The 27,752-nt window shown below is 42.5% G+C and overlaps 1 protein-coding gene across 1 annotated transcript; it reads right to left on the bottom strand.

Moving 5' to 3' along the window:
• Positions 1 to 17,859: 17,859 nt before the first annotated feature.
• Positions 17,860 to 27,274, bottom strand: LOC123060399 (serine/threonine-protein kinase tricornered). The gene is made up of 13 exons (XM_044483098.1): positions 26,859 to 27,274; positions 23,538 to 23,712; positions 23,169 to 23,252; positions 22,272 to 22,513; positions 21,940 to 22,183; positions 21,685 to 21,764; positions 21,519 to 21,603; positions 20,838 to 20,969; positions 20,627 to 20,740; positions 19,423 to 19,470; positions 18,871 to 18,952; positions 18,569 to 18,619; positions 17,860 to 18,484 (listed from the first exon to the last, which is right to left on the bottom strand). Exons 1-13 carry the CDS (start codon positions 27,059 to 27,061, stop codon positions 18,396 to 18,398), a joined length of 1,629 nt encoding a protein of 542 aa, XP_044339033.1. The 5' UTR covers positions 27,062 to 27,274; the 3' UTR covers positions 17,860 to 18,395.
• Between the last annotated feature and the right edge of the window lie 478 nt (positions 27,275 to 27,752).

Below are 27,752 nucleotides of genomic sequence, written 5' to 3'. Positions count from 1 at the left end.
GGCGAGCCCCATACCTCGTGGGCCCCCTGATGCCCTCCGACGCCAACTCCAACTCTATATATTTGCTTTCAGAGAGAAAAAATCAGAGAGAAGAAATAATCGCGTTTTACGATACGGAGCCGCCGCCAAGCCCTAAAACCTCTCGGGAGGGCTGATCTGGAGTCCGTTCGGGGCTCCGGAGAGGGGGATTCGTCGCCGTCGTCATCATCAACCTTCCTCCATCACCAATTTCATGATGCTCACCGCCGTGCGTGAGTAATTCCATCATAGGCTTGCTAGACGGTGATGGGTTGGATGAGATTTGTCATATAATCGAGTTAGTTTTGTTAGGGTTTGATCCCTAGTACCCACTATGTTCTGAGATTGATGTTGCTATGACTTTGCTATGCTTAATGCTTGTCACTAGGGCCCGAGTGCCATGATTTCGGATCTGAACCTATTATTTTTCATGAATATATGTGAGTTCTTGATCCTATCTTGCAAGTCTATAGTCACCTACTATGTGTTATGATCCGGCAACCACGAAGTGACAATAATCGGGACCACTCCTGGTGATGACCATAGTTTGAGGAGTTCATGTATTCACTATGTGCTAATGCTTTGTTCCGGTTCTCTATTAAAAGGAGGCCTTAATATCCCTTAGTTTCCAATAGGACCCCGCTGCCACGGGAGGGTAGGACAAAAGATGTCATGCAAGTTCTTTTCCATAAGCACGTATGACTATATACGGAATACATGCCGACATTACATTGATGAATTGGAGCTAGTTCTGTGTCACCCTATCTTATGACTGTTACATGATGAACCGCATCCGGCATAATTATCCATCACTGATCCGGTGCCTACGATTTTTCTATATACTGGTTTACGCTTATTTACTTTCCCGCTGCTACTGTTACAGTCACTACAAAATACCAAAAACATTACCTTTGTTGGCTTTACTTTTGTTGCCGCTACCACCACTATCATATTACTTTGCTACTAAACACTTTGCTGCAGATACTAAGTTTCCAGGTGTGGTTGAATTGACAACTCAGCTGCTAATACTTGAGAATATTCTTTGGCTCCCATTGTGTCGAATCAATAAATTTGGGTTGAATACTCTACCCTCGAAAGCTGTTGCGATCCCCTATACTTGTGGGTTATCAAGACAAATTTCTGATGCCCCGGGGAGAATAGCTCTATTGTTTGAGTCACTTGGGATTTATATCTGCTGGACACTATGAAGAACTTGAGAGATCCAAAAACCAAGATATATCCCTCAACTACGAGGGGAGGTAAGGAACTGCCATCTAGCTCTGCACTTGATTCACCTTCTGTTATGAGTAAGTTTGCGACACCTACACCTGCTTCTGCTATTCGTTCTAATATGTCGCATGTTATTGATGATGCCACTTCTGCTATGCATGATACTTATGATGAAACTGCTTCTATGCCTGATACTACTGTGCCCCTTGGTGAATTTCTTGATGAACAAATTGCTAGGGCTAGAGAAAAAGAAATTATTGAATCTGAATACGATGATGAAAGTGATGATGAAAATATGCCTGTTATTCCTGAGGGCTATCTTTTTGATATGGAATCTTCTGCCGCTATTTTAGCTTGCAAATATAGATATGAGCTCAAGAGGTTATTAGTTAAATGGAACAAAGAATCACTTAGAGATAAAATGAAACCCGACCCTGCTTTTGCTACTTCACCTATTTGTGTTCCTGATAAGGATTATGAATTCTCTGTTGATCCTGATATAATTACTTTGGTTGAATCTGATCCATTTTATGGCTATGAATTTGAAACTGTTGTGGCACATCTTACTAAGTTAAATGATATAGCTGCCCTATTTACTAATGATGAGAGATCGCGTTACTTTTATATACTCAAAATATTTCCGTTCTCATTAAAGGGTGATGCTAAGATATGGTTTAATTCTCTTGATCCTGGTTGTGTGCGTAGTCCCCAGGATATGATTTATTACTTCTCTGCTAAATATTTCCTTGCTCATAAGAAACAAGCTGCTTTGAGGGAAATATACAACTTTGTGCAAATTAAAGAAGAGAGTCTCCCACAAGCTTGGGGGAGGCTTCTCAAGTTACTTAATGCTTTGCATGATCATCCTCTTAAGAAACCCGAAATACTTGATATCTTTTATAATGGACTAACGGATACTTCCAGAGATTACCTGGATAGTTGTGTTGGTTCTCTTTTCAGGGAAAGAACACCGGATGAAGCTGAAATTCTATTAAATATTATGTTGACAAATGAAAATAATTGGGCACCTCCTGAGCCAGCTCCTGAGCCAACTCCTGCTCCAATTACTGAGTCTATTCCTGAACCAACTCCGAAGAAGAGAGGTGTTCTATTCCTCAGTCCCGAAGATATGCAAGAGGCAAAGAAATCTATGAAATAAAAAGGTATTAAAGCTGAAGATGTTAAGAATTTACCTCCTATTGAAGAAATACATGGTCTTAATATACCGCCTGTTGAAGAAACATATGATCTCAATTCTTTATTTATTGAAGAACCTCCTGATCCCGATATCCCGACACAGGTAGTAAAGGTGAATTCTCTCTATAGATATGATAAAGCTGAAGTCCCTCCTACTAAAATTGCTAGTCAGTGCTTGGATGAGTTTGATAACTTTATGTTTAAGCAAGACGACTTCAATGCTTATTTTGGTAGACAATTAAAAGAAAATGCTTATATGATTAGACGCTTGGGTGGTTATATGGCTAATATTAAAGGTGAACTTCAACTTGTTAGCAAACATGGTTCTATGGTTACCAGGCAAGTAGAACAAGTGCTTAAAGCTCAAAAAGAAGTGCTTGATGAAATGAATAGTAAGAAAAATGATTATGCTGTTAGAGTGGCTACTAGAACTGGTGGAATGACTCAGTAACCTTTGTATCCTGAAGGCCACCCTAAGAGAATCGAGCAAGATTCTCAGAGAAATAATATTGATGTTCCTAGTTCTTCTAAAAAGAAGAAGAAGAAAAATGATAGAACTGTGCAAACTTCTAGTGAACCTATTGCTGAACCACCTGATAATCCAAATGATATCTCTATGTCTGATGCTGAAACACAATCTGGTAATGAACATGAACCTAATGAAAATATTAATGATGATGTTCATGATGATGCTCAACCTAGTAATGACAATGATGTAGAAATTGAACCTGTTGTTGATTTTGATAACCCACAATCAAAGAATTAACGTTATGATAAAAGAGACTTTGTTGCTAGGAAACATGGTAAAGAAAGGGAACCTTGGGTTCAGAAACCCATGCCTTTTCCTCCAAAACCATCCAAGAAAAAGGATGATGAGGATTTCGAGCTCTTTGCTGAAATGATTAGGCCTATATTTTTGCGTATGCGATTAACTGATGTGCTCAAAACAAATCCTTATGCTAAATATATGAAGGATGTCATTACTAATAAAAGAAAGATACCGGAAGATGAAATTTCCACCATGCTTGCTAATTATACTTTTAAGGGTGGAATACCAAAGAAACTTGGAGACCCCGGAGTACCTACTATACCTTGCTCCATTAAAAGAAATTATATTAAAACTGCTTTATGTGATCTTGGAGCCGGTGTTAGTGTTATGCCTCTCTTTATATTGTAGACTTGACTTGAATAAGCTTACACCTACCGAAATATCTTTGCAAATGGCTGATAAATCAACTGCTATACCTGTCGGTATCTGCGAGGATGTGCCTGTTGTAGTTGCAAACGATACTATTTTAACAGACTTTGTTATTCTTGATATTCCCGAGGATGATAGTATGTCTATTATTCTTGGAAGACCTTTTCTTAATACTGCAGGGGCTGTTATTGATTGCAACAAAGGCAATGTCACTTTTCATGTTAATGGTAATGAGCATACGGTACACTTTCCAAGGAAACAACCTCAAGTTCACAGTATCAATTCTACCGGAAAAATTACATCGATTATATTTGGAGGTTTTGAATTTCCTCTTCCTACTGTCAAGAAGAAATATGATATTCTTATTATTGGGGATGTGCATATCCCCGTTGAGGTAACCTAGTGTTATTTGAAATTTCTCCGGTTTCATGATTATCGGAATGAGTTTGTTAACAAGACTTGATCAACCTTGTTAGTGGATTCTTTTTATTGAGCATGACATGGATGAAACTAGAAGCACAACCTTCTGTACCCTCTCTATATTTTCTATTATTTAGTAGAAATAAAGTAAAAATAGTTTTTTTTCGTCTGTTTCCTGACTTATCCGTGCAATATAAAAATATCCCGAAAATAAAAGTCCTCAGAATGACATGCCAATTTAATATGATTTTTTCGGGAATATTTGAGGATTTACTGTGCAAAAATTACCGCGGGAGGAGCTGCCACCTGGCCACGAGGGTGGTGCCCCCCCTCTAGGGCGCTCCCCCCTGCCTCGCGGGCCCACGGTGGCCCTCCTCCACTTATCCCAGCACCCATCTTCTTCCTCTGTCTCACACAAACCTGAAAAACCAACTCAAGCACGAGTTCCAGCCACTTTTGCTGTGATTTTCGATCTCCTTTCTCAAAGCACCTCTCGCAAAACTGCTTGGGGAGATTGTTCCTTAGTATGTGACTCTTCCATTGGTCCAATTAGTTTTTGTTCTAGTGCTTCATTCTTTGCAAATTTGTGCTGCATAGGTGACCATGTTTTTGAGCTTGCATATCAAATTTATATGGTTCCAAGTAGTTCTAATGCTTGATTTAGGCTCTAGGCACTTGTAGGAGTAGTTGCTATCAGTTTTATTGAAGTTGGTTCACTTTTGTTTGAAGTTACTAAAAAATTTAGAATTTTTTAGAAAATGATGAGGAGATTATTGAGGGGCTCATCGAGCCAAAGCTCGAAGGAAAAGGCACCGAAGCCTAAGTATAATTTGCCACGCACCGCGGAGGTTCGAGCGTGTGAATGGCCTTCCGAGGATTTCTTGAGAGCAGCCGAGATTTATGAAGATTTTCATGAATTGGCTCATAATGCAGGCCTCGCCACTTTCCTCCACGACCAATGCAATCAGTATCTCTTACTCACAAATACCTTTGTGCAAAACTTTCATTTTCATTTTAGGAACTCACCACCTACGGTGGAGTTTCATTTATATGATGAGCATAAGGAGATGTCACTTTATGATTTCTGTCGGATTTGTTTAGTCCCTTTTGAGGGCAAGACAGAAGAACCACATTATGATGATGTGGTTGGGTTTATTGATACTATCACTGTAGGAGAAACTAGGAAGGTTTCTGATGCACGAATCACTAGCATACATTTTCCTGTTTTACGTTACTTTGCATTATTTGCTAGTCGTTGCTTAATTGGACGCGGAAACTGTGGAAACCTTAGTATCCCTGATATTATTATTTTGCTCCAAGGTTTATACAGTGATAACACTTTTAGTATGGGCGGCATTATTGCTAGACGGTTAAGCATGAACCGTACTAAGGGTCCCATCTTTGGAGGCATCTATGCTACGCGCCTAGTTGCACATTTTAACATACCTATTAGGCATGCTGAGAAGGAAGAAAAAGTGTTTCCTCGTGTTTATTTAGATTATAAAAGTATGGTGGCGCATGATTTTATTGTTAAGAATAGGGCAGGAGAGCTTAAATATCAATTGTTCTTTAATAAACATCATCCTGAGATTATTACCTTGCCTGCTCCTTCTTTGTTTGATTTGACTGTAGGCAAGTACCTTGTTCCGTTGACGGCTATCCACGCCTACCGGAACCCTGCACCAGCCGAGGAGCCAGAACTGGAACCACAATTTGATCCTTCATGACAGTCTAACTATCAGTGGGATCCAAAGATGATTGCCAGCCAGTGGCAATGGGAGCCTTCTTATTCCTCATCGCAGTACGACCCCAACTATTATTATGGATATCTGCCAGGCCAGCCGTGGCCATAGACCAACTTAGGCCAAAAGCCTAAGCTTGGGGGAGTACGTATTTCTCACCGACATTACATTTATGTTCACACACACTCATTACTAGATGTCGGTGCTCATACTTTTTCATTGTAATATCCATGCTAGTTTATTTTCTTTTTCCTGCTTTCTTCTTGTGTGTTTGTTAAACCTTAAGAAAAACCAAAAAAATTAGTAGTAGTTTATTTTTCTGCTGTAATAGTAATAATTAAAAAGAAAACCCAAAAATATTTCCCGTTCTTCTTTTGCTTGTTGGGAGCTTTCCCGTGTAAATAGTTTTATTTCTTTTCTTTTCTTTGGGGGTCAGTAGGAGAAGACCATAATTAAATTGTTGAAGTGGCTCTTATATGCATTATTGTTGATTTAACCAAGAGCCCATATTGCCTTGTCTTCTCCTGTTTATTGAATGCTCATAGATTCCAGCTTAGTCCAATGCACGTACACTCTTATTATTATTCACACCGTTCGGTCGTGCAAGTGAAAGGCAATTATGATGATATATGATGGGCTGACTGAGATGAGAAAAGCTAGTATGAACTCGACCTCTTCTGTTTTTGTAAATATGATGAGTCCCTCGTTCTTGATTCAGCTTATTATGAATAAATATGTTTGCAATGACAATTAGAGATCGTAGTTGCTTGTGCCATGCTTGATTAGCTATGAGTTATAATGGTTTACCTTGTGTGCCAACATGCTATTGCGATGATTATGATGTGGTATGATGGGGTGGTATCCTCCTTTGAATGATTTAAGTGACTTGACTTGGCACATGTTCACGCATGTAGTTGAAACAAATCAACATAGCCTTCACGATATTTATATTCATGGTAGATTATATCCTACTCATGCTTGCATCCAATGTTTATTAATTTTAATGCATGTACATGGCTGTTGTCGCTCTCTAGTTGGTCGCTTCCTAGTCTTTTGCTATCATTCACTTGTACTAAGCAGGAATACTGCTTGTGCATCCAATCCCTTAAACCCCAAAGTTATTCCAGATGAGTCCACTATACCTTCCTATATGCGGTATCTACCTGCTGTTCCAAGTAAATTTGTATGTGCCAAACTCTAAACCTTCAAATAAACATTCTGTTTTGCATGCTCGAATAGCTCATGTATCAACCAAGATTGTCCTTATCTTTCGTGTTAGGCGGGTTATTCTCAAGAGGAGTGGACTCCGCTCCTCACTCACGAGGAAACGGCTGGTCACCGGGATGCCCAGTCCCATGCTTTATGCAAACTAAATCAAAATTAATTGCAAACAAAACTCCCCCTGGGACCTGATGTATGTTGGAGGCACTCGTTGTTTCGAGCAAGCCATGGATTGATGTTTGTTGGTGGAGGGGGAGTATAAACTTTACCATTATGTTTGGGAACCGCCTATAATGTGTGTAGCATGGGAGATATCGCCATCTCTTGGTTGTTATGTTGACAATGAAAGTATACCGCTCAAAATACAATTTATCTCTATTTTAAAACCGAGCTCTGGCACCTCTACAAATCCCTACTTCCCTCTACGAAGGGCCTATCCATTTACTTTTATGTTGAGTCATCACCCTCTTATTAAAAAGCACTAGCTAGAGAGCACAACTGTCATTTGCATTCATCACTATTAATCTATGTTGGGTGTGACTATGATTGGATCTCCTTTACCATGAATTACAATGTCTAGTCAGTCCTTGATCTTGAAAGGTGCTCTGCATTTATGTTTTGCGGTCTCAGAAAGGGCTAGCGAGATACCATCTTGTTATATCATATTATGATTGTTTTGAGAAAGTGTTGTCATCTGAGATTTATTATTATGACTTGCTAGTTGATTATGCTATTGACATGAGTAATTATGAGACCTGAAAATTATTGCAAATGTGGTTAGTTATGATCTATGCTGAAAACTTGAATGCTGGCTTGACATAGTTACAACAACAAGAGCAAACAGAGTTTGTAAAAGTTTTTCTTTCTTTCTTTCAGTTTGTCAACTGAATTGCTTGAGGACAAGCAAGGGTTTAAGCTTGGGGGAGTTGATACGTCTCCGTCGTATCTACTTTTCCAAACACTTTTACCCTTGTTTTGGACTCTAACTTGTATGATTTGAATGGAACTAACCCGGACTGACGCTGTTTTCAGCAGAATTGCCATGGTGTTGTTTTATGTGCAAAAAACAAATATTCTCGGAATGACCTGAAACTCCACGGAACATCTTAGAAAAAATAATAAAAAATCCTCGCCAAAGATGAAGACCAGGGGGCCCACACCCTGTCCACGAGGGTGGGGGGCTCCCCCCCCTAGGGTGCGCCCCCTACCTCGTGGGCCCCCTGGATGCCCTCCGACGCCAACTCCAACTCTATATATTTGCTTTCGGAGAGAAAAAATCAGAGAGAAGAAATCATCACGTTTTACGATACGGAACCGCCATCAAGCCCTAAAACCTCTCGGGAGGGCTGATCTGGAGTCCGTTCGGGGCTCCGGAGAGGGGGATTCGTCATCGTCGTCATCATCAACCATTCTCCATCACCAATTTCATGATGCTCACCGCCGTGCATGAGTAATTCCATCGTAGGCTTGCTGGACGATGATGGGTTGGATGAGATTTATCATGTAATCGAGTTAGTTTTGTTAGGGTTTGATCCCTAGTATCCACTATATTCTGAGATTGATGTTGCTATAACTTTTCTATGCTTAATGCTTGTCACTAGGGCCCGAGTGCCATGATTTCAGATCTGAACCTATTGTGTTGAATATATGTGAGTTCTTGATCCTATCTTGCAAGTCTATAGTCACCTACTATGTGTTATGATCCGGTAACCCCGAAGTGACAATAATCGGGACCACTCCCGGTGATGACCATAGTTTGAGGAGTTCATGTATTCACTATGTGCTAATGCTTTGTTCCGGTTCTCTATTAAAAGGAGGCTTTAATATCCCTTAGTTTCCAATAGGACCCCGCTGCCACGGGAGGGTAGGACAAAAGATGTCATGCAAGTTCTTTTCCATAAGCACATATGACTATATACGGAATACATGCCTACATTACATTGATGAATTAGAGCTAGTTCTGTGTCACCCTATGTTATGACTGTTACATGATGAACCGCATCCGGCATAATTATCCATCACTGATTCGGTGCCTACGAGTTTTCTATATACTAGTTTACGCTTATTTACATTCCCGCTGCTACTGTTACAATCACTACAAAATACCAAAAATATTACCTTTGTTGTCTTTACTTTTGTTGCCGCTACCACCACTATCATATTACTTTGCTACTAAACACTTTGCTGCAGATACTAAGTTTCCAGGTGTGGTTGAATTGACAACTCAGCTGCTAATACTTGAGAATATTCTTTGGCTCTCATTGTGTCGAATCAATAAATTTGGGTTGAATACTCTACCCTCGAAAGCTGTTGCGATCCCCTATACTTGTGGGTTATCAGCGTCCTCCATGGCAATGGAGGTGATGGAGAGGATGCGATTGGGGAGAGAGAGAAGACAAGGTGGGAGAGGAGAGGGAGTGGAGAGCGAGACGATGTGGCGGGGGGAAATGGTGGGAGATGAGGCCGGAGGTAGTTGCCGTCCACATTTATATGATGAGACAGTTTTGGCTTGTTGCCATGGACACGTGCTGCCCCACGGCCGCGGGCGACTGCATGCGAAAACGAAACGCATGCCGTATACAAATACGTATAGGGTCGGACATACGATCTAACCGGGCCCGTACGGGCCTCCCAGGGCTCCTCGACGGCTATACGCAGGGGCAACAAAGACGATCGTGCCCCTCGTGATGAATCATTTTTGGTTCATCCTGGCCGTCCTTGTGTTTTTCCCCTCGCATTCAGCCCGGGGGGGAGCACCGGAGCAGAAACGGATAGACAGCGTACGTCGCAGTACGCCCATGTTGGGACATTCTTGCGTCGTAGTACTAGTTTCTACGAGGTCCGAGTCGACGGATCTGGAATTTTCAGAGTCCGATCCGCCTTCCGTCGCGTCGGAGATTGTCAGAGAGAAGTTTGTAGACGCATCGGCATGGACTGGAGTGAAGTAAAGTGGCTATGTTTTGTCAGGGATCGATAGAGACACATATTTGTGGGGTCAGGATGGGCCAACATGAATCAAATTCGACGTAATGGACGCATCCAAGTGTCATCATATCCGTCTCACATATGGAATGGATATTTGAGGGTGCAGGGCAACCTGGACGTATGGGTCGGTTTAAGACGCAAATGATATATGTCACTCTTTGTGAGCATTATGGCGCCGATTGGCCTGGCCCACCAAGCGGAAGGATACCCAACATTTTGTGGAAGCTTCCGGATGTTTCTTTTCTTTCCTATGTTTTTTTCTTTTTTTTCCTTTCTTTCTCTTTCTTTTAAACTCATCACTATTTTTTACTGGTTTTTTGTTTCCTTTTCAGGTTTTCATCCTTTTGGTTTTTCTGTTTCTTTTTTCTTCTCGGTATTTAAATTTCATAAAAAAATTAAAATGTTCAAAATTTAGAAAATTATTAGCATTTTTTGAAATGTTCACATTTTTAAAAATGTATTTGTGTTTTCTCAAAACATGTTTGGAATTTATTTAATTTTCACAATTTCAAGAAATGTTCACAAATTTTTAAAAAGACTTAACATTTTAAAAATAAAAATTGGGATGTCAAAAATTGCTCGTGATTTTCAAAAAATGTTCACCGTATACTAGAAAATAATTCAGTGCATACAATTAGAATATCCATCGTATATTAAAAAAATTGTTCACAGTGTATTTTGTAAAAAACATCATTGTATATTTAAAAATGTTCATTATATATATATATATATATATATGTGTGTGTGTGTGTGTGTGTGTGTGTGTGTGTGATGTTCATCATATATTAAATAATTGTTGAGTATGTCCTTGGTAAAAGTGCTCACCATATTTGAAAATTTGTTCTATTATCCAAAAAATAGAATTTGAATTTGAGGGTTTTTTGAATTCAAAGTTTTTGTTTAGGATTCCAAAAATGTACCTATTTACCAAATTTGGTCTTATTTTCAAAAAATGTTTGAGGAATTTCATGTAATTGTCACATTTCCAAACATATTCGGGTATTTTTATAGAATTTTCTCATTTCCAGAAATGATCAGAATTTGAATTTGTGGCCATTAAGAAAACATTTTTTTTGAGACTAAAGAAAGAAAAACAAACACACTAGTTGGTGCTTACTCACTCGTGCCACAACGCTTGTTCGTAGGTGCTTGCTCCCTCGGATGGACCAGGCCTGTTTAAGATGGCGCGCAAGCGACACATGTGCTACCGCTCGCAAGCGATGTATAGCAACACCCGGTTTAAGGTGTCCGGTTAGGTGACAAAAAAAAACAGACTGTGATCAGGGAGGCTGCCCGAACATTTGATAATGATATGAGGACTCCGGTTACAGATGCTTCAAATAGTCCCAAACACCTCAAGCCGCGAACCACTCACATACAAACGGGACAATGTGCGCCTCCCAAGGCCTCGATGCATCCTGAGCGTGCATTTCCTGGGTGCTGGCCCGAAACAGAGGATACACACAGCTAAACCCACCAAGACCCATCTAGAGAGGTAGACCGAACAAGCAATGGATCCAACATCGGCAAAGTCGCCACCAAGGACACCGCAAGCGAACAAGATAGCGCCTTCGTGAAGGAGAATGATGTCGAGACGCCGTCTCCATCCGATCCGGAGAACCGGACCTAGGGTTCCTCTGAGCTCGAAGAGGGGCATCGATGGAGGTCATGGCCGCACCTTCAATAAGAGAAAACAACACTCGTGAGTGACGTCGCTGCCAGCACCGGCTAGCTAAGCAAGGATTTCTCCTTGGACTGAGTCTAAGCAATCCCATGGCCATCGAATATGGACTCTATGATGAGGAAGTCAAACATCGGCCGAAACTGCCACGTCAAGAAGAGAGTTGGTGGGGCTGCACCTGTCGCCGGAGGGGGCACTGGGCGCCATCGGACACACGAGCATTGGATCTAGCCCAAGGCGAGGCGTGGAGGTATACGGCGTTGGGGACGCGATGAGGCAGAGAAAAACCTGCACAAGGCAATCATTGGCAACCGGCGACGCCGACAAGCTAGGAACCGGAGGAACGCAGATCCAAGCTGATGGGGTCGTAGCAGACATGATACTGATGGGCAAAGTAAGCTGGAGGAGAATGCATCTACTTGGTCGTTGGGGCCGGAGCTGCGTCGGCAGAGGCCCCGCAAGCCACGGACATCAGAGAATGCAGGCCCGAGGCCATCAGGGACGGAACAGCGCCAACAAACCCGTTGCAGGGTGCCACTCGCCCACCATGCCGCCAAGCCGAAGCTTAGAAAACTTAGGAGATACATTGTGCCTCTCACTAGGAATAGGAACGTCGGCGTATGGCCCTCACCAGGTGTGCAGGCGTATTGCTTCATGGAGCTTGGTATTTAAAATAATAACAAAATTCATATTTAAATATTTTTCTAAAAAAATTCTTGTGAAAACTAATATGTGTGCAGTAATGCTTGTGAAAATTTGTTTGAAAATATTGTGATTTGTAGGCTACACGGATAAAAGTCAGCCCAACAACTTTTCTGGCCCATTAGAAATAGATATTGTTTTGTATGCCACATGTGAAAAGTATTACTTCCTCTCTAACTTAATAAACGTCTTATGTTAAGTTACAGAGGTTGCGTAAAATTTTATAAATACATAGTACACATGTGTATGTGTATTCACAATTTTCTTTCTAAATCAAGACGAACTCGTTGCCGCCACATCCCGGCACCTTCTCCTTCGCGAAGAGCATCGACAAAAGTCCGCTACCCATCTCTAGGAACTTGATCACGTGATAGGTCAACACATTATAGTTTTGCAAGACAAAAGGGAATCAAAGAAGCATGATTATTACGCACGTTTCAATTACCAGATGGAGAGAAGAGGAAAGTGCCCGGCAAGTAAAGGACGAATTACTCATATCGATCGCCCTTTTTCTTTGCCTCGGGGCTCGAGCGGGAGTGTTCCGTGGTTTACCCTAACGGAAAAATGATCGTTATATTATCTACTCCTTTTAACGGTACTTAAGATTCATCTTACTAATTACTACATAAATATGTATATATTTATAAAATAATTCTAAGAAAGAAGTCACGGGGCACGTTAGGGTTCACATGTGCGTGTACTACTCCAAGCAACAACCTTTATTCAACTTCTGGTGGTAATAATGTAATACATAGGGTGGTGTAAACATATACGACATGCTAGTACGCATTACCAATACACATGGCTATCTACCGTCTAGTGCTTAGTATAGAGCGTGACGTTGGTCCATCGTGACTCCATGCAGCTGGACTGGTCATGGTGCTGCATGTACACCCCAAACTTGAAGTAGTAGGACTCGCTGGGGGTCACGCTGGTGCTGAACTTTCGCTCGCCGTCGACGTACACGGCCACCGTGGACGCGCCGACGTCGTGCATCACGTTGAGGCGGAACCACCGGTCGTAGATGTCGGGCTCGATGGCCGCCCCGCTGTAGAACCGAAGGACGCCGTCGTAGACGTGCAACATCAACACCGTCGAGTGCGCGGCGCCCTCCTCGTTGTGGATCTGCATCACCGACACGCCGGAGGTCCCCGACGGCACGTAGCCATAGCCCTCGAATTGCCACACCCCTGACGAGTAGTCGTGGCCCTGGAAGAGGATAGTTCATATATGTGACGCCATGGCCGATATGGAACGCATGAATTTCAACAATGTGCTGCTATGTACTTACCCGGAGCTTGACTTCAGAGCGCGGGTTGGTGTGGGTGACGGTGTTGAAGGGCTTGTCGTTTCGGTGCACCCAGAACGTCCGCACACCGTTGCGGTACTGGAACCGCTGGCTCTCCGGCACGTTGTACGGGCTCTGCACCTGGAAATCGCCGTCGGTGAGCTGCACCTTCTGGAACCCGGCGGTGGGGTTCCCGCTGCCACCGGCGGCCGTGAACGTGCCGCCCATGGCCACGAGAAGCAGCAGGAGATGAAGCCATGGACTACTCGTGAGAGAAGCCATTTTGCAACTTGTGAGCTACGTAGCTGGCGTCCACAATCAGCTGATAGCTGATCTCTAGCTTAGACAGCTAGTAGTAGTAAGCTGCCATGGTGCAGATCGATGTGGGAGAAGATCGAGCTTAAATAGCCATTGGCCAGTTTGAGGCGTGTGGATGCATCACGGGAGAAGCTCGCGTTCACTTTGTCTGACGTGCATTGCGGTTCACGGTATGGACGGCCCAAGCACGTACGTACGTAGTTGCACAAGTGATGCGATTGGATATGCATGCAATCGTTTTCCTCTGCGCGTGCTCACTTGGACTTGTGGTTTCATATTCAGAGAACAAGCCTGGAAAGCGGGGCCAAAACACCCTGCTTGAAACGTCACAAACACCCTGCGTACGTCGCTGCACGCCGTCCTGGACATTCTTGCGTCGTAGTTCTATATACATTGTGAATACGAAGGTTTCTGTCATGTACGTCAACGTATAGGCCCCCTCACCAGTACAAAACTACAAATATGAGTTTTGGTTTTGCCGGGTTTTTTTTTTTTTTGCACCAGGCGTTGTACAAAAAACGACACTAGCTGTTCCTGGATCTGGGAAAACCGAGGGAGAACACTGGGAGGAAGAAGCTGCAATCAGATTTGAATAAACTTGGTGAGAAAAGCACACCTTCTATCTTTTTTGAGCAACCGGCAGGAGCACTGCCCTTTCACTAAGAAGGGGGAAATATTTAGAGGTTGGCATGTTTTAGGAGGGGACATGCCGGTAACCCCAAGATCTCATGTATCCCAGTCAAAGCCGCATGCTAACTACTCATGAATTGGGATCGCTCGTGGCCTGAAGGCCAACTCCCGCTGCGAAATCTCCTCGAAGGCGAGATGGGCCACCTCAATGTATGACAGTCTCGTTTCTTCAAGGATGTGTTTGTTCCTCTCCTTTCAGGCATTCCACATTATATAAATGAGGATGCCACTGTGTCGCCTTCTGATAGTGTTGTCGTTCTCCTTTAGGCCTTCGTGCCACCAGACGTCAATTGAGGGGGTGGCGGCCGTCAGAGCGAAAGCCGACGACACACCTGCCCAGGACAACACTAGGCCACGCATGGCGGAAGTGAACAGACAACCCTCATAGAGATGGTCAACGGTCACAAGGGCACTTAGACAAAGCTGGCAGACCGGGTCATGCAGCCAGCCACGCATGGCCAACGATCAACCGCGACGATCCTGTTATGGAGACAAGCCAAGAGAATAGCTTACACTTTGCTTTGCGTGCGTCTTCCAGATTTTGTCGCTCAAGTACCTCAGATAGAGCCCAAGAATTGAGTCCGATAAGCCGCCGATCGAGTACTCACAGCTGGGGTGCCAGTTCCACGAGATGGAGTCTTGATTGTGCGGGTCTAGGGTGGTGAAGGTTCGGTGGAGGCCCGACCAATGAATTCCAACAGTCGGTCCAGCCTGTTCATCTTAGCCGCCGCATGAATCCAGAATATTGTTCCGAAGCTTGTCGTGCATCGATCTATTCTTTCAAGGAGAGATGGCAAAAAGACCAGGGTGTGACAAAATCCATAGTGCCCCTTTACCATACCAGTTGTCATGCCAGAAGGAGGCCTTGTGCTCGTCTCCAATGGTGATGGTCACGGAGGCCCTGAAGAGGGCCAAGTCAGAAGCATCGCAGGGGAGCGGAGATCGGGCCCATGGTCGCTTCGAGTCGTTCCATTTTAGCCAGAGTTGTTGCAGTCTGAGCACCCTCCCGAAGAGCTCCAGGTTCGTGATACCTAGCACCCCAAGCACCTTGGGGCGGCCGACAATCTTCCAATTAACCAGTGAATGACTAGCACCAACAGTGTCACTATCATCGCCAGACCAGACAAAACTATCTGTGATCTTGTCTTGCTTGGCACTGGCCCACTTTGGTAGTGGGATGACCGTCATATGAAATGTGGCAGTAGAGGTGAGAGAGGACTTGGCAAGAGCCACTCTGCCCACTCTAGCGATATTCTTGCCTTTCCATCTGGGTAGTCTGCCATGAACCTTGTCAATCAGCGGCTGTAGGTGAACCTTACATTGTCGATGAAAGTGAAGGGGAAGGCCCAAATTTTTTACTAGGAATGATGCAATTTTGGTCGGGAACACCGTGAGTAGGTTTTGCAGGTCAAAGTTCTCACAACGAATTGGAAAGATCTCAGTCTTAATGATGTTGGTGATCAATCCCAAAGCGTTGCCGAAACAATCAAGGATGGAATTGATTGTGGTGAGCTCGTCCTTGTCGGGGTTGGCAAAGATGCCAACATCGTCAGCTATAGTGAAATTCGACAGCGTGCCACTCTTGCACGGACCATCAAGAGTACGCCCAAGTCGGCCGCCACTCAGATCATGTGGTGAAGGAGTCGATGGCCATGATGAATAACATAGGCAAAAGTGGATCCCCTTGCCGAAGGCCTCGCCTGTGAGAAAAGGAAGGGGCAGAGAAACCGTTGAGGAGGACACACGATGTTGAGGAGCTAAGCGACATGCAAGTCCAGTCGTGCCAGTGTTGACCGAAGCCCAAATGGTCTAGAGCCTCCAGGAGAAAGGCCAAGTTCACAGAGTGGAAGGCCTTGGATATGTACAACTTGAGGAACAAGCTCAGGGTCTTGGATTGATGAGATCTTTGACAATGTTCCTTTTTCCATTTTTAACCTCTAATGGGGCAGTGCTACTCCCGTAGGAGTTGTTGGGTTTTGCCCAGAGGAAGGGTGGTGTAGCACATAAGCAAAGTATTTCCCTCAGTTGAGAACTAAGGTCAGTAGGAATCACCAAGCTAGCAAGGTAAACCGTTCCTGCACACGAACCCCCGCCCGCCTCCCTTCCTGCACGCCTCACTCCGCTACGCGACCCCCGCCTGACTCCCTCGGCCCCGTCTCATAGTTCCCGCCATGGCCAAATACAAGCATTCGAGGTAGATTACGCGTGGCGGTGGTTCGCCAAACCCTAGTCTCCATGGGAGCGATGGTATGTGGAAATCCGTGTGCTGGTGTTGGGTTGTTTTGGGTTTGAGTTGTGGTTGCCCTGGTGACTTCGTGATTCGCCAAGTAGCAATGGTTGATGGATTGATTCTGAAGTTCGGGTTGGACGAGGGAGGCGTGGTTTCTAGGGTTTTGATAGTTTGCTCATGCTAGATCAGGTAGTCGGGGCTCTATTGATTGGGTTGATTGATCAACTCGAAATCATAATTGCTTGCCTTTGCCCCCTTCGGCCTTGTGTAAGCAAAGGAATAGATTTCAACCATAGTCTGTGTGGGATGTGCTCTTCAAGTTTTGAGACAGCTTCATGTGGAGATTGTGCGAAGGTTGGTCACTGTTTTGTAGCAAATTACAGAAAACTGTAGGATCGAAACTGGTAGTACAACGCTAACAGTGCTTGCCGGGTGTGTGCTGGTGTAAATGATTGTAATTCAGAACAAGTCACTTGTCTTGGCAGCAGTAGCTAGATCTGACTTTTAACACACATTCATTGCATTCATGTCTGACTGGCTTAGCACCTTCTGGGTTAGAATGTTTTGTAGCTCGACTTATGTAAGGTTCAAATGTTTTATGTGTCCCATCAGAGTTGGACACAAATACTTAGGCAAACTTCTCTGGTAGTTTGTCTAGTTGTCGCCGATAAGAAATGTTTAAAACACTTGAAAAATAATGTAATTCACACTCAAGAAAATACTGTATGTTTTCATCATTGATAAAAAATGGGTTGTGCGGCCTATATTAAAAACATAAATTTTGTGCTTCGACATTGCTCTTGAATACACTTTTTTCTTTTGCCCAACACATGCCGTCCTCGAGAACAAAGACAATTATAGAATAGTCTATGTGAAATAATCACTCTCACAGAATTCAGTTCTTGCATATGGATGTTGCGGAAAGAAAATAAGGGACACTTCCACCAAAAATGTTCAATGTTCAAATATAACTGGCGAACAATACAGTAAACAAAAATTTAGGCATTTCTGCAACGGGAGACCATTGACCAAGGGCCATGTCTCTGAATGGAAATCTTCTGGTACATATGTATCAAACACCACCAACAACAATAGCTTAGCCTGCCTCAGTTACCACCTTATTTCGCTTCCATGATCAAATGTTAGCGGACCAGGAACTGCCACAAGAGAAGGCAGCAATTTGCTCTGCCAACCTGGGCAGCCAGCCCTCCCAAACATGCCCATCTCCACTTGGTCGGAACACGCTACACCAAACACGACGAGCCCACCGGTGGATGGACCATTTGTCTAGTCCTTAGCATACTATTTTACAGCTAGAAGCTTTCTTGGATTTCTACAAACTGCTCGCCAACGATTTAATAGGGCAGAAACCTGGCTAAAAACAAGCAGGTTGTCCAGACGAAGCCACTTCATTCAGTCGTTTGCATGCTAATTTAGTTTAGAAAAATCTCAGCAACAAACAGAACCACGCCGGGTTATGGACTCATCGGATCCCCGGAAGAAAAGGTGTGCATGTGTGTGTCCTTTCCATTTGGTTCTCTCGATGACTCCATGCCATTTGATCCTGAGATGAGGAATTACGAATAAGATAAAGCAGAGAGAGGGAAGTTATCGCAATAGAATACACGACTTTGGCAGAATTTGTTACCGAATATAGCACCAATAGAGGGCCTTGTAAGCGATGAGCTCCTTTGCATATCTGCAAACATTTATACATTTAGAAACAACAAAGGATTATAAACGCGTGTATGTCACTTAGATACTGGTCATTTTTCATGAAGTGATGAAGCTACCTAATAGCATGTTTATGCTATGAAAAACCGTCATTTATCAGTTTACAGAACATAATGAGTATGCTATGAGAAAAATGCCAATAACACTAGAAAAGAAATCCATACTTGCAATCCGACCATATTTCACAATATATAAAATCATGTCAAAGACACAAACCTGCATGTTTTAATCCTTTCACAGCATCAAAGTTTTTGTATGTATACCCCACAAAGCTGAGATCTTTTGAATTCAGCTTCGCCTGTATGTACCAAAAAATATACATAAGATACACAAAAAAATAACAATAAGGGCAGATAATTTGAACTTTGAACTACTACAACAAAGTTATAAATACCAGTAGGCAGTAGATATACGACTCATGAAACCGTGGGTCTATCACAGATATATGCATAGTGGAACGGCCTAATGGTTAAACAGGTCTTGAAACACATAAGTGACTTGTATTTGATACTCAAATGAAGTGTTTTGTACTTCTATTACACAGAAATAAAGAAAGATATGGCTAATCCTGTCTCAAACATATCTTGCTCTATCAAACAGCGAGCCTGACATAATTACAATTTGATGGAATGTAACTCAAGCAAACAATTCATCGTTGTGCATAGTAAATTAAGATGCAGAAGCCAATGCATAGTAAATTAAGATGCAAAAGCCAATGCAAACATTACAAATGCTATTACGCTAGTTTATGAACCTCAATGTGCGTACCTTTCTTGATGGCCCAGAACCTGTTCTTGCTGGAGGGCTATTATCCATCTGCAGCGCAGAAACAAGCATTAAGTTGTAGGGATGTAATTCACGGGGTGAAAACAAAACATGAAAATAAAATAAACAGCATTTCAATGCAGAGAACATGAAATTCATCTGAACATTGCCAAAAAAAATTCAAACTAACAGTTTGGTTGCTTGAATTTATGAAAAGCTTGCTTGGATTTACAAAAGGTTGCTTGGATTCATTAAAGTTTGCTTGGATTGAAAGGGATGCTTAGATTTAAGAAAATGTTGTTTAGATAGGGGCAGCCTGGTGCATGTAGCTCCCGCTTGCGCAGGGTCCGGGGAAGGGTCCGACCACTTTGGGTCTATTGTACGCAGCCTTTCCCTACATTTCTGTAAGAGGCTGTTTCCAGGACTAGAACCCGTGACCTCATGGTCACAAGGCAGCAGCTTTACCACTGCGCCAAGGCTCCCCTTCAAGAAAATGTTGTTTAGATGTATACATGATTTATTCCTTATTTAAAAATTAAATTTTGAAAATAATAATCACTTCTTTATTTTATTAATTTACGATGCAGTAGTAGTAATTGTGCATGTGCAACACACATACAATTTGATAGTACTCCCTCCGACTATAATTTTGAGAGGCAATCATGTAATCTTTCTACGACTATAATTTTAAAATGAACAATATTCCTAAAATCAATTGCAATTAATGATTTTTCCAAGATTAATTGCAATTAATGCAACCAATGTTGTTTCCAAATTGTGGTGATGTGATGGATACATCATTGGAGCAGTGTGGGACGTTGGATGTAGATGGTTGAAAGGTCGGGATCGTTTGGATTCATCAAACTCGTGCTTGTATAAGTAGTAGTAGATCTTATTTCGTTCAAATTATAGTATATGAATACCCCTTATACATCTGAAATAATATCTACCAGAGATCACCTGATATGATATACACAAATGTAAGTGTTCGTAACAGATGCAAGTTGTAATACAAATAAAGAGACATAATATAAAATCAAATAATGCTGGTGGATTATAAATAAATGTCATCAATCGCAGAAACTTTAGTACTAAGGTTGAGACACTTATTTTGGGACAGAGGGAGTATATTCAATGGAGAATGGCAAAGTTTGAATTGCACAGGCAGGAGAGGAGAGGACTGTCAATAAATGGATTACACACTTACCTCATCAAACTTCATGAAATTTTGTGTATCCAATTCATCATTTACTTGAGGCTTAAATGCTGCTTCCATTTCATAAAGTTTATCCCATGCAACTCCACGGAACCAAGGATGGGCCTAATGATGAAGAAAATGATATGTTGAACACAGGTAGACTAACAAAACAAGAATTATATTTAACTAATTATTTCTTTTGTGTGCCAGTGGGTCCTACCTTTATTTGATCAGCCCCTGCACCACCAATCCTGTGGTCAACATCACATAATAACCGGCAGATTAGATCTCTTGCCTCAGGAGACAGCCTTGAATCATCTGGAAATTTCACATGGTTTCTCCAGTGCACAATCTAGAAAGAGGCAGAAATTTGGCAGAGTGAGGATAAAATGTCTTCGGGTGGTCGTATATGAAAAATGTTAACCACATTAATAGAACAAATGCAGGTCCAACTACAATTGATTATGCTCATAGAAGGCAATCTAGAAATACACATCATCATAGCAGAAACATCATAAAGAAATAACTTCAAAATAATTATGTCTTCGTAAACTTACTGAAAGTAAAACATGATCAAGAAGTGGGTACTTTGTCACTACCAAATCAAAAAAATTAATATATAACAATACTGATATCATAAGCTTTGGTAGAGCAAGCTTATAAGCAATACAGCTGCAGCATACTTTCTTCAGGTTCTTGCAGCTTGAACTTTAAATTAAACTAAAAATAAATCAGTTGTTCAGTATTAGTGCAATCTAATTTCGATGATAAGCCTAAACTGAAGATAATTCATACAGAACATTCAATGAACTACTGATATGTTACAAATAAAAAAGTGAGCCCGACCAATGAGTGGTAATTTGAATTGGACACTAAGCTAAATGTGCTGAGTAAACCAAACCTTTCTGCATGTGGTTATTGGATCATCGGAATAAAATGGTGGATACCCAACAAGCATCTCATACATTATTGCACCCAAAGACCACCTATGGATCAAAACAAAATATAATGAGACATTTATTAAACTAAAGAGTAAATAGAACAAAAGGTGTCTGAACATGCTGTACCAATCGCATTCCATTCCATATCCTTTCTTTAGCAGAACTTCTGGAGCAATATAGTCTGGGGTTCCAACAGTTGAGAATGCCTGAATATCAGTATACATTTGTAGTAAGAAAGGCTGCCACGGAAACATCGAGCATGCACACGCTTATTTTTTTTTCCCAACAAGGGTGTAGAAGCGATACCATGAAAGCAAACGAATTATACAGGACCAATGAGATGATCGATATGACGATATGTTAACCATAAAGCAGACATACCAGTTTTCTTCTGTTCATCTGCCAGTGCTGAAGTTGTTCATGTTGACTTCTCCACCTTCTACCATTTGCAGTTTCAGAGAGTGAACTGTCGACATCCATTGACTCCTTCAGGTTGTCATCGCCCATGGGTTCATCTTCGCTCAAGGTTGAGAGCTTTGAACAATCAATTGGTTTGCACAGCCCAAAATCCGACAACTTCATGTGACCATTCTTGTCTAGAAGCAGATTATCAGGCTTGATATCTCTGCATATGATAGCAAACCAAATATATATATCAGAAAGATGGTAGAGTTAGACTAAATTAGATGCCTTTAAAATCAAATATTTGTAACCTGTGGATGTAGTTGTGCTTATGAATGGACTCAATAGCAAGGATGGTCTCAGCAATGTAGAATCGAGCCACGGGTTCAGTTAAGGTATCTTCCCTCATGAGAAGGGTCATGATATCACCGCCAGGGAGGTACTCCATAATAAGGTAAAGATACTCCGTATCTTGGAAAGAATAGTATAGCTTCACAGTGCAGTGACTAGCAACTTCAGCCATCAAGTTTCTTTCTGCTCTAACATGCTCCACCTAACAAACATGTTACAGAAATTGTAAATCCAACAAAGATAGTATACAAATGTACACATATTTTGAAGATATCATCACATACCCATGACAAATAAACTAGATAAGAGAAAAATGAGTGGAACATTTGTGGGCTTCACACAAACAAAGTCAGGGATAGAACAAAACAGGATTATCATATACACTAGCCTTTTGTTTCTAGCAAGTTCAAGTTCGAATTCCTCGGAGACTGAAAAAACGGCTACCCATTTAGCTGGCCTTCTTTCACAAACTCAAAAGAAGGCCAGCTAAATGGTAAACACACAAGCTCCTACGCATTAATACTGTATTAGCATGCATTGCAAATTCGATTTGTACTTCTGTTTTCTTTTCGAGATAACAGTGACAAAAGCTGCAGTGAAAAGCAACTATATGATATGGAAAAGAAATCCGCACTGCACTGCATATTTTGGGAAAAAAAACAATCCTTGCAAAAGCGGCACATACACTCGTAGACGCAACAAGAGTTTGTTGAAGAAAATTTTGACAGATAGCAAAGCACCATGGTAAATATTAATACTTACAACCATCTAAGCACATTCAACATAAAAATTAGTCAATAGAACGAGCAACTACGAAGCAGAAAACATGAAATGTCCAGAAATAGGGGATATCTTACTTGACCCCTGATAACCATATCAGACTTCTTCAGTTTTTTCATTGCATATATGTTGCCAGAGGTCTTCTCCCGGCACAGTCGAACCTATTGTAATAATAAATTATAAACAGCAAGAAGAAGGTCAGTAAAGGATTTAAAGCACAAATGAGTTTATGCTCCAACAAACAGTTGTCACTTCCCCTAGTTTAAATCTTTTTGGACATACAGAACTACTTGAAGGTAAATACATTACCAACAACAACCAAACTTATAGTACCATGGTCTAGAGCCATGCCATGTTCTTTGGCAAAAACACATGTGTCATTTAGCAGTGACGCCACAGATGGAGGTGTGTGCAGAAAAACAGAAACTAAATGCGCAAGAGCAAACCTCTCCAAAAGCGCCTCTCCCAATAATGGTGAGCAGCTCAAAGTCATCCACGCAGATTTTGTGCCTTTTAAGTCTCATGTACTCAGTTTCCTTTCTCTCCAGGTCTTTTATTAAATTGATTTGCTGCTCCCTGGGAACTTCAGAAGTAGCTAGCTGCCGCTCCAGTCTAAAACGCCTGCAATACATCGGATTTTGTTATGTGATGCTGGGAACCGACAGAAATCAAACAAAACTATCATCTGGGGAGGGGCAAATCTGCTTAAAATGGAATTGTAATGCCAAAAGATGAGCAAGGTGGGTAATCAATATGACGGAAGTCACACACCAGTACAAAGCTTTCACAGTTGAAACTTATGCAGGTAAACTTCAAATATTTAAAATTGATTGATGTCTCAACAAATGCATTCCCCAGCTTGAGTTAATACAAGACCAAGCTGGTGATTACATAACCCCTGTGTGCTTTAATAAAAGATTTAACACATAACAGGACCACAAATGAAAAACAAATGCCCTGTTACATAGATGGCCTGAACTTCATGTACTGCATTACAGAAAGTATATGACATTAAGTCATCAACTACTTTCATCTAATGTTCTGCATTGTGCTTCATCGTGTTATTTTACTGCCGACATATACGGAAACAAGGCTGTTTGACCTTTGTACAATAATGTATGCTAAAACAGAAAATCATGTTGTTGATTTCTCACCACCAGTTTTGTACATTTATCCTGCAAGAAAATCTTTAAAACAGCAACTATAAATCCCGTAACCCAACTAAGCAGGGCAGTAGTCGGTACTATGAACTTAGCTCAACAGTTTCCAGCATGAAAATAAAACATAACTACGCCGTGTCAGCAATTTGACCAACAGCATGGTGCACCTTAGCAGAAACAAAGCATTCCAAACACCTAGCAGAATCAAATGGTGTCCACACCCAAAACATGTCTGACAAAAGGGAAACAGGGTTTTGATCCTAGGCTCCTAGCTCTAACAAATGCATACTAAACTGAAATGGTTATTATGTACATACCTGACTCCAAGTAAGCTAAATTAGTACTAGCATGTATACACTACGTCATCGACTATCAATGACAGTTCAAAACCATCACATAATATACCCTAATTAAAGGCAGACATTTGTTGGCTTGTATACAATCTAATTATACACACAAGAACAAAATACCACATAAGGCAAATACCAACGCAATCTCAAAACATACACGATAGTATGCCATCAATGCACCATCATCGGAGAACCATCACAACAGTAACACTCCAAACTCACTATCCAACTAAGCAAGCCAGCAGCTAGTACGGTGAGCTCAGCTTAACAGCTTTTCATGCCAAAAATATAACAGTATAATAACTACTACATACCCCATGATTGGAACCATTCTTACTTGGCGCATTAAGCAGAATCTGAGATTTCGAAGCACGTACAGAGTCAAGTGCTGCTTACCCCAACTTAGGGCTCATTCGGTTTGGAGAAAACTAAAAGGTAGGAATTAGGATTAGTATAGGAATTTGATAGGATGGCACTTGCCATCCTAAGGAATTGACTTGCCTCGTTCCTACGCGTAAAATGAGCTTTGAGTGGATGTCTAGTTTCCTCCAAAAACACAGGAAATGAGTAGTATTCCTACAATATTCCCGTACGCCTTTCCTACAAACCGAATGCATCTATAGGAAATTTTCCTCTGAAATTCTTGTTCCTATGTTTTTCCTATGAAAATCCTCCAAACCGAATGAGGCCTTATCCACTAGAGCTAAATTCGGCCACTGCAACCCGAAATTGTGTACCAAGCTTGACTAATTCCAGGATCTCATCGTCATACCACACTAGAATTCCTCAACGCCATGGCTGGTGATTACATACCCACTATGTGCCATTGCATTAAAAAAGGTATAGGACATCAACTTCTTTCATCTAATGTTCTGCATTGTGTCTCATCACGTTGTTTTACTTCCAACATATAGGGAAACAAGACTGTTTGACGGTTTGACCTTTGTAAAACAACATGCTGACGCAGAAAAATCATGTGTGTTCCCTCGAGTCAATTTGTGCATTTATCCTGCAAGAAAATCTTTACAACAGCAAGACACTAAGTTTTATAACCCAACTAAGCAGGGAGTAGTCAGTACTATGAACCCTTCTTTTTTGCGGGTGAGTCAGTACTATGAACTTAGCTCAACAGTTTGCAGCGGAAAAAACAGAACCTAACTACTCCGTGTCAGCAATTTGACCAACAGCATGGTGCACTGAGCAGAAACGAAGCATTCCAAACAACTAGCAGAATCAAATGTTGTCCGCAACTAAAATATGTCTGATGAAAGGGGAAAACAGGGTTCTTTGATCCTGGCTCTAACAAACACATAGTAAACTGAAATGGTTATTATGTAGTACATATCTGGCTTCGAGTAAGCTAAATTAGTACTGGCATAATCAATACATGGCATGTATGCGCTACGTCATCGACCACGTGTCCACCACTCATTCATAAAAGGATGACATGAATCTGTAACAGTACATTGATGGTACAAAACCGTCACATAATAAAGGCAACCATTTGTTTGTTGGCTTGCGGAAACTAATAAAAACCGACAAACTATACACTCTAATTATACACGCAAGAACAAAATATCACATACAACAAAATACCGACGCAACCTCAAGACATACACGGTAGCAGCAACCATGCATCGTCATCATCCGAGCGAGAACCATCAGAACAGTAACATTCCAAACCCGCTATCCAGCTAAGCAAGGCAGTTGCTAGTATGATGAGCTCAGCTTAGCAGCTTTTCGCGGCAAAAGTGGAACAATGCAGTAACTGCTCCATATGCAGTGATTAGGGCCATTTTTACTCGGTGCATTGAGCAGAATATGAGGATCCGAAGCACCTACAGAACCAAGGAGTCTCCTCATCCCAACTTATCCATCAGAGCTAAATCAGGCCACTGCGACCCCAAATTGCATAGCATGCTCGACTAATTCGAGAATCTCATTGTCTAAAAATAACAATTCGAGGATCTAAAGCAACATCTGAGGTCATGCTGCACTAGAAACCCTCAAGACCATGGGCTGGTACAGCTACCGCTACCCACGTCCCGCTTCCTCGCAGGCACCAGCCCCAAAATTCACCCCCAAATCTAGCAAGCTACAAACCCCTAGCACCAGAACCCCGAGCTCGAGCCGCTCCAACCGAGCTCAAACCCCTCGATCGAGCTCTCCCACGCGAGATCTACCCCGGACGAACGCAGCGGCGGCAGCTGAAATTGGAGGCGGAAAGGAAAGGCGGGGGGCGGGATCGGATCGGTACCTCTCCTTGCGCTCCTGGATGTTCTTCATGTGCGAGCGGTAGTGGTTCTCGATGAACTTCTTGGCGGCGGCGACGCGCTCCATGGTGAGGGTGGACGCCTCGCCCTCCCCCTCCCCCTCCCCCTCCTCCGCCACGGCGGCGAGCGGCTCGGCGACGGGCGCCGCAGCCGCCGGGGGCTGCGCGTCCGACATCTCGCTCTCCATCCCGCCCGCGACGACCAACCACAACCAGCCTCCCCGCTGGCTGCTGCTGCTGCCTACACCTCTCGCTGTCCCCGGGGGCCCTTTTGCGGCGTCCCTTTTCTGCGCTGGGTCTCTCTCCTCTCGGGTCGGCGGCCTCCGGCTGTCGCTGTGCGCGCCGGGTATATATACGGCCGTCCACCGCGCCGGCCCGGGGTAGCTGATTGACGGGGCGGGTTTGGTGTGGTGTGGTGGCGGGGGCTTTAACTCAACTCCGTCGCACGGACAGCTGCGCATGGGAACAGCTCGGATTTTTTCCCCCCCTCTCTTTTCTTTTTGCCACTTTTGAATGGGTTTTGTCTCCGCTTGTGTTGTGCCGCATGCTGTACACAACTACTAGGAGTATATCTATCTCGGCGTACGTAGCTGTACACACGTTGGTACCACGTAGAAAAGGGAAGGGCTTGGCTGGCTCTTGTCTAGGTGCTTTCCCCTTGAGGCTTCAGATGGATGGATGGATGGATGGATGGATAAACGCCGCTGACCGTCCTCCATTTCCAAGTCCTCGAGCTTCTTTCGCGTGCTCACTGCCCAAATAAGTAAAAAATATCAGTACTCTCCTTGATTCATATTAATTGTCGCTGATTTGATATAGTACGACGTTTTATGTCTTGAAATGGAGGTAGTACTGGCAAGGTGTCCCATGGGTCGAATT

This window comes from Triticum aestivum, chromosome 3A (assembly GCF_018294505.1).
Source record: "Triticum aestivum cultivar Chinese Spring chromosome 3A, IWGSC CS RefSeq v2.1, whole genome shotgun sequence".
Classification (NCBI taxonomy): Eukaryota; Viridiplantae; Streptophyta; class Magnoliopsida; order Poales; family Poaceae; genus Triticum; species Triticum aestivum.
The sequence above is the reverse complement of the archived record's forward strand: the minus strand, read 5'-3'. Positions and strand labels throughout refer to the sequence as shown.

Bases quoted from the DNA above. Each gene is read 5' to 3' on its own strand.
- LOC123060399 (XM_044483098.1), bottom strand. From the start codon at position 27,061: ATGGAGAGCGAGATGTCGGACGCGCAGCCCCCGGCGGCTGCGGCGCCC. The intron at 21,765-21,939 runs GTATGTCTGCTT...ACTGATATTCAG, and splicing joins AGATGAACAGAAGAAAACTG to GCATTCTCAACTGTTGGAAC. The intron at 20,970-21,518 runs GTTTGGTTTACT...GCCTCTTTCTAG, and splicing joins CAATAACCACATGCAGAAAG to ATTGTGCACTGGAGAAACCA.